General features: G+C 43.3%; 1 protein-coding gene across 1 annotated transcript; it reads left to right on the forward strand.

Moving 5' to 3' along the window:
• The first annotated feature begins 534 nt into the window (after nucleotides 1-534).
• On the forward strand, nucleotides 535-2,367 carry LOC125302498 (E3 ubiquitin-protein ligase TRIM63-like). Its single transcript, XM_048255711.1, has 4 exons — nucleotides 535-757; nucleotides 974-1,129; nucleotides 1,245-1,415; nucleotides 1,625-2,367. Exons 1-4 carry the CDS (start codon nucleotides 584-586, stop codon nucleotides 2,267-2,269), a joined length of 1,146 nt encoding a protein of 381 aa, XP_048111668.1. The 5' UTR covers nucleotides 535-583; the 3' UTR covers nucleotides 2,270-2,367.
• The last annotated feature ends 5,306 nt before the right edge of the window (nucleotides 2,368-7,673 follow it).

The following is a 7,673-nucleotide window of genomic DNA, read 5'->3' on the forward strand; positions in this document are numbered from 1 at the left end:
GAGGGTTGCCGGTTCGAGCCCCGACCAGTGGGCGGGCTGAAGTGCCAGCAGCAAGGCACCTAACCCCTCACTGCTCCCCGGCGCCCGCCGTTGAAGCAGGCAGCTCACTGCGCCGGGATTAGTGTGTGCTTCACCTCACTGTGTGTTCACTGTGTGCTGAGTGTGTTTCACTAATTCACCGATTGGGTTAAATGCAGAGACCAAATTTCCCTCACGGGATCAAAAAAGTATATATACTTATACTTATACTTTATACAGACCATATTTGCTTGTGGCACAAGTTCTCCAACACATCTAGAATAAAGCATTTTGGCCAGAAATTGGTAACATCATATTATTATTAGTCTATTATTATGATTTTAAATGCATTTGTTTTTTGTTTAAAATTTTACTGTAATGGCCACTTTGCATAGTCTGCTAGCAAACATAACCATAACATTCCACTTCATGTTGAGTATTGCTATTGGCAACAAAATACCAAACAGAACCACCAAGAAGCAGTGAAGTCACAATAAGCCAAGATTCTTCTTGAAAATGCACTTTCAGCTCCTTACTTTCTGACACTGAACACTGTGAGGTGAACATGGATACCCTCTGTAGCGAACTATCTTGTCCTATTTGTCTGGAAATATTCACACCACCTATTTTGGAGCTGCCCTGCTGCCATAACTTCTGCAAGAAATGTGTCCAACAAACTCTTGACGCTCACAATGGTCATCGCAATAATGGACAATTTGTTTGTCCAATGTGCCGCAAGGTAATTATCTGTGCAGCTACTCAAAACCTGAATTTAAAATGGCCTGGTCAATGTACACAAAATGTTCTAGCAGAAGGCTTGCATATTTTTTGTATGAAGAAGGAAAGTGAATGATACATTACTAGATGTATAATTTGTAGGCTATTTAACATGTAATATGCTGACTACAGCCACCTACAAAATGCCCCATATTAAGATTATAACCCTCTGTTCCAGGTCACTCACTTACGCAGCAAAGGAATTAATGGGATTAAAAGGAACCTATTTGCTGAAAATGTGCTGGATAAACTCAAACAAGAGATTGAGAAAATGGCTAAAGAAGAGATTATCAAAAAAGACATGTGCCCTCAACATAAAGAGGAGGAAAATCTGGTAAACCAGACCCAAATACAGCCACATTTACACCTATATAATCTAGTTCTTAATTTAAAATATGTCTTTGGTCATGGTGTAGGCTACAGCTGAAACTCAAGTTTCTTTCCTGCAGTACTGTCTGACTGACAACCAACCAATCTGCACTACCTGCAAGATTTTTGGAGACCATAGTACCCATGAGATTGCTAAAATAAGTGATATGTACAAGTTGCGGAAGGAGCTCTTTGCTGAGCAGATGAAAATGGTGCTGTCCATATGTGATGCACATGCCAACATCATCCAGGTAAGCTATAAGCAGTGTCGTCCTAAAATGCATTTTCACACTATTAATTTCCTCTAACAGTGCAAAGCTGTATTCATTTTTATGTTAAGTGCTGTTGAGAATATCCTTATATGAGCCTAATACGAGTCTCCACAGTCTAAATGGCTATAGGCCTAGGCCTATTCATATTCTGAAATCAATGTAGGCTGAACATGGTAATCTTTCAACAGGAGTTAGGGCATAACATGGAACTGCTTCTGTTCAGCAAAACACTAACTCAGGACTACGTAAAGAAAGTTGGAGACAGTCTAATTAGGGACATCCAGATGAAAGTGGCTGCGCTCATTATGCGGATTGAGGTTGAAACTGACATGAAGTCCAAACTGATGCAGCACGGCCTGGAGGTGCTCTATGAGCCGAAAAGACTATATGATGAGATGCTTCAACATGGGCAGAGCAAAACGCCACTGGAGTTCCTCAAGAAGGAGGTTGGCCTAAGGGCGAGGGCTGAAAAGTTGGTCTTGCTTGATGAACTTGACCCGGAGTACAGAGATTACGTCTCGCACGGCAAATACGTCGAAGAACTAATGAGCGGCTTCGAAGTGATAAAGATGGGCAAAATAACAAGAAAAAGCCTTGTGAGGAAAATATCTAAGATCCTAAAAGAATGGAAATCTGACCGAAAACATTTTGATGATGCTGCTTACCGAAGTTTAGATTTGATCCTGGCAAAAACCTTGTTCCTTGAGCAGGATCCCAGTAACGATTCCGAAGACAGCTTGAGCTGGGATCTTGAAAGCTCTGACGAGGACATCGAAGAGGGGGCAACAGCATCTAAGCCCGAAGTACAACAGACTTCAAAGTGCAACGTGTAAGTGCACCAGGTGCTGAATGAGGATGTGACTGCATTAAAAACAATCATACTTTTACATCAAAATATTTTAAACATCAATAAATGTTGCCTCTTTATCAACCTGTTATCTTTCCTGCAAATCACTCCTGATGGAAAAGAAACTGCTAAAAGCAGATTTAGCGCCATCTGGCGTTCATATTGGGAATCACAAGGGCAAACTCAATGGGGCATTCTCTGATTAGCACTGCTAGACCCAATCTAAATTGCGAAAAGAAAAACGTGTAATGGAAACATGCGAATTTGGGGGGGAAATATATAAATGAATAAATAAATACACACAGATCGCGAGAACGTTTAAATACACGAGGTGGTTCTCAAACGTGTCAACAGGCCTAGCATTTCTGATAAAATAAAATAGAAACAAGTTTCGCATTTTGCACACACATTCAAAGGGGTGGCACGTTTCGTGGTTTGATGAGAATGTAGCCTAACCGCAATTTGCGTGTAACCTCGGCTCGGCAAACTTGGCAAAGAAGTTTTGAGAACTCACTACATTTTAATTAATCTGTTTGACAGTGGACAGTCGCCTGCCTACTGTGATGCACTAAAATAGCCAATTATTTCCATGTAGCGTACAAGCAGGGTTTTCATAGGCTATTTCAGTTATACTATGAGTAGCACAGGATTGCCTGCCTCATCCCAAATTCAAAGACTGGCTTATGTATACATAAATATAGGTGTGAGATTTGTTCTTTTTAATTTACAATGTGTCTGACGCATCCTACTCATACCCCTCTACAAGAATTTGTCTTCAAGGCCATAGACCTCTGTGAGATTCTACTCCCATCCCATGTGTCAATTCAACCAGGACAAGGGGTTAGCTGAAGAGTGCACACCTTCATCCGGGTTCTTCCATTTACAAGTTAGCCAGATCCCGACACTCTCAGCAGGTTAGCCAGCAAGCTAATGGGAAATTATGAAAATATTCGTTGTATAAATCGAAGAAAACATAATATTTCGTAAGTGACGGTACGGTTTAGCTAATTGGCATAGATTCACTTGATTCATCGGGACGGCAACACCCTCAGCCCAAGTCGTAAGTTGCTGACAGTGAAGACAATAGAGCTAAGGTCTGCTAACGTTAGCTTAGTGATCACGCGTGTTGGGAAATGCATACAAGTAGCAGCTAACCTTAACGTTAAGTTGTCGTTACCAGCCAAGAGTATTGAGAGTTCACGCCTGCTTGTTATTTTTTCATATGTAAATTCAGTTGAAGCCGAACACAAATCGGAAATTGTGTTCTTAGGAAAGATAGCTAGTTGAAGTACCATCTAGCAAAGCTAACAATGTGAAGGTAACGTTACTATTGGATTTAGCCACCAACTCTCAGAATCTGTTATTGCCTTGCCAGCTAACGTTAATGTAGAACGTTAGCATTTAGTAATCCAGTTGCGAGGCTATCGCGATGATGAGAACCGCCATTTTTCTCTACTAAGCGAGGGAAATTTAATCAATTTAGTCACAGGTACGTTGGTAATCTTATTGTCATCGACAAAAAAACTGCATAGGCGGTAACAAATTGCAGGCCTGTAATACGACCTTTGTTAAGGTATTAAGACAGCAGCCCATTAACTTCCCTGCTAGCTAGCGTTTCTGTATCTGGCTAGCTTTCGTGGTAACGTTAGCCATGGCTCACCCAGGCAGTCACATATTTTAAGAATTCAGATGGCCAATGTCGGCATGATTCACCACACAGGACTCCAACAACGAGACAATCTTGCACCTTGTTGTGAAGCTAAGTAAAAACGTTAACGTTAGTGTGCTTTAAGCAGGTAACTATTGTAACGGGTTGTTGCTGTACATAGAATGTGGTTAGTCGCGAGATGCTGTCACGTTAGCACGCGGTCACTTGTAAGTTCCTATTTGTATGGTGGGATGGCTCCCTATCTAACGCATTATCTAGTTTTTCTCTTCTTTTTTTCAAGAAGCGTAATTAGGCAGAGTGATGTGCATGAGTGATTCAAGCATGTACCTTGTTCAGTTATCCTAGGCCAGTATCACCAGTGGATTTCAGTCGCAACCTGACTTGCGTTAGCCTGATGGTAAAGCCAGGGCCTTAATTAACGTTACTGCTAAAAAGCAGCACGCGGTTGGGATAAAAACGCGCCTGTGAACTTGACAGCTGCATTGACGGTGTTAATACAGGAAAGGGTGGCGATTTTCGGCTAGGTAGGCACTATTTTGTTGACTTGACACAGTCAGAAGTGGGGACGTATTTCTCAAGTGTCACCTGGAAATGAGAATCAATCCCGCGATCGTCCCATGATGTTGCTTGCCGATAACCTAGATCTAGTTTCTTGTTCTGGTGGAAGCTGACACGTTATGACGTCTTTACATTGCTTTGACCAGAAAGTACCCTGAATAATACCCTGAAATTATTAAACTTCATCGTTGACAAACAATGTTGCTACCACTTGCCTTATCAGGTATCAGAGGCCATGTAGGGTAACAAGGTCAAATTCCAGTATGACTTAATTTAGGACCAATTGTGTATGGCCAGGTACTGAGTGGTTTGGTTATAGCCGATTTCTTTAAATGTGGTTTGATTTCTCTCAACTGTTTTGCTTTACTGGCTTTCCTTCAATTGTAAAATTTGAACTAATGGGGTTATATTAGCCTTGTCCTGTATAGCCTTCTAGTTCTTACTCTTAGTAAGTCTGTAAGTCTCTGAGTCTGTAGCTTCCTGGTGTTTGGTAGGCTACCTCGTGGCTGTTCATTATCCACAAGGGATGTTTTATCAGGCACATCCCTCGGCTGACATTATGAGATGTCATTGCCTTTTAACTCCACACCACAATCGCTGTGATTGTGGGTGAAGGAAACTTGGGTGGTGATGGATGGCATGGGTTACATGAAGAAGGGTGGTACAGGAACAATGTGGAACCATGTGACACGAAGAGCACCTCCATGAGGTTAGTCAATTTCTTAGCTGCAGGCTCTTTTTCCCTTTAAGTAGCTGTCCCTTTGAGTTTGAGCTCGATGTGGTAAATTAAAATGTATTGCACTAGAGGTCCATCAGTGTGAGGATACTTTAATGGTAATAAAGAAGTGTAGGCTAATATGTGTGAGGGCAGTGTAGGCCTAATGTTTAAACCAGTTTGTCCTTAACATTGTCAAATGCGTCCTCTGACGCAGTCTGAGTCAGTGGGTGTGTGTTGGCACCCTTCCTTTACAGACAGGGCTGGGATCGCCACCTTCCTCTAAGGATGAGCTGTAAATGCCATTTGTCCGTTGAATCTTGAAGGGTATTCAGTGGGAATGTAAGAAATTATGGTGTGTCTGTGTGTGTGTGTACGATGTTCCCTTTCCAGCTGCATTTTGCCAAGTGCCCCGGCAAAGATCTTTTTTTATTGGGCTGCTTTAGTGGAGGCCTTTTGCCAGCACCTCGCAACCACGAGGGGGTTCCTGTCTCCGTGCCAGTGTCGGCCTCCATTTATTTGTGTGTGCAGAGAGGGCGGACCTCAGACAGATTACCCGTTCCCATCTGCGCTGTAGAATGCTAAGATCTGACCTCCCCTGCACACAGCTTTTTATCAGATGAGCAGTGTGGGGGCTCGCATAAACTCATCCGGGACGGCCGCCAAAGCCTGCTTTTGCACTTTTGTGAGTGACTGAGTGACTAAACAAAAAATTATCATTTCTGTGCGGTGATCAGAGGGGAATCGGGCATGGAAATTTTAAATGAACTGAACTCGTGGGGACATGTTTGTTAGTAGGGAGGAGGGTGGGGGGTGTTGATTTCTTCCAGCATCACATGTTCTGCCTTTTGTGCAAGTATTTTTTTGTTGTTGAATAGATGGATCACGACTTTGATCGGGATCAGAAGATTGTGTGTATTTGGCTTTCATTTATGCCTTTCCACTGATATTTGAATCATCGAGTAGGTGTGCCTCTTGCTCCTACATACCACAGGGAAACAGACAGAGAGAGGATTTCAGGCAAACACAAAACAACAAACCTGTGGCAGGCTCTCCGACTTGCAGGCGGGGTGAAAAAAACAAGATGGCGGCTAACGCAGCATCAGCGGGTGAGCAGTCTGGGTCGCTCTCCGTTCTGTCTTGCTTGCAGCTCGGCCCTTGACGATCCGAAAGTGAGCTACGGCAGACGGGAGCCATCCCCTCCCTTCTCTGAAAAGTGGAAGCAGTTCGTCTTGACTCGTGAAGGAGAGAGAGAGAGAGAGAGAAGGAGAGAAAAAGAAAAAAGAGCAGCCAAGGCAAACTCACAATGACAACATGGCTACTCAGGGGCTGAGAGGGAGCCAGTCTGTTGGCCAGCAGCTCCCATTCTGCTGCATTGCTCAGGGTTATGCCAGAGATCCAGGGGTGTGGATCCGAAAACCCTGCACAGGGAGAGAACAGAGCCAGCCTGTGGGGATATGGGTTTTTTTGAAGTCGCGTTGGATGGCGAATTTACTCCCACGAACTTTGCAAAGCTTCTCATGAAGTGTTTACTCAATGTTTTGTGTGTGCTAGTGTTTTGTGACCGTGCTTGAGACACAAAAGAAGAAACCTTTGCTCTCATTTTTGTCTGTCCTCAGGTTCTCAAGTGACGATACAGAAAATTTGTCCAGCACATTGGAGAGCACATGGACAGCAAAAGAACGACAGCGCCATGAGGCATCATTCAGGATTTCTTTCTCTGTCAGGATACTCCTGGTTCTGCCAGGGTCAACTCCCTTGTTCTTTACGCTGATTTTTTTTTTTTACAGGTTTCAGGAACGCAGCGGCCATTTTCACGGTGGGATGAGGTAGTAGGTTGTATAGTTTTAGGGTCATACCCACACTGGGAGATAACTATACAGCCTACTGTCTTTCCCAAAGTGACGAGAGGGACAACGGAGTCAAGCAGGGGTTTCAGATCTCCTCTGTCCGACTGCCAGAGAATCCAATCTAACACAATAATGCACCGCCATTTTCTTCCGTCGTGTTGCAGCCAACACGACACCTGAGGCGCGCCATGGCAGGGTGAGGTAGTAGATTGTATAGTTGTAGGGTAGTGATTTTATCCTGTGCAGAAGATAACTATACAATCTATTGCCTTCCCTGACGGGCAGCAAAGCATCTTGTTTTTTTAAATGAATAGGTAAGAAATCATTTCTATTTTTGTCTGTCAGTCAGTGTTTGGATCATTCCCATTCCCCAAAGAATCGATCTCTCATCCATTGCTTTGGATCAGTCTCAGACCTCGCCCCATAGTTTGAGGTCCTTTTCCTGAGTGCAAGGATGAGGGTAGGCTTCTGATTGGCTGATTCAGATGAAATATGTGTATTAATGCTATGCCAGACAACTTGCAAGTTTGAAAGCTCCAACTGGGTGGTGTTCCTTTGTACTTTTTCTAGTATAAGAATGAAAAGTCTCGTCCTTCCA

This window comes from Alosa alosa, chromosome 10, assembly GCF_017589495.1.
Source record: "Alosa alosa isolate M-15738 ecotype Scorff River chromosome 10, AALO_Geno_1.1, whole genome shotgun sequence".
NCBI classification, from domain to species: Eukaryota; Metazoa; Chordata; class Actinopteri; order Clupeiformes; family Clupeidae; genus Alosa; species Alosa alosa.

Excerpts from the sequence above, each read along its gene's own strand:
- LOC125302498 (XM_048255711.1), top strand. The coding sequence starts at position 584 with ATGGATACCCTCTGTAGCGAACTATCTTGTCCTATTTGTCTGGAAATA. Across the intron at positions 758-973 it reads TTTGTCCAATGTGCCGCAAG|GTCACTCACTTACGCAGCAA; the intron begins GTAATTATCTGT and ends CCTCTGTTCCAG. Across the intron at positions 1,130-1,244 it reads ATAAAGAGGAGGAAAATCTG|TACTGTCTGACTGACAACCA; the intron begins GTAAACCAGACC and ends TCTTTCCTGCAG.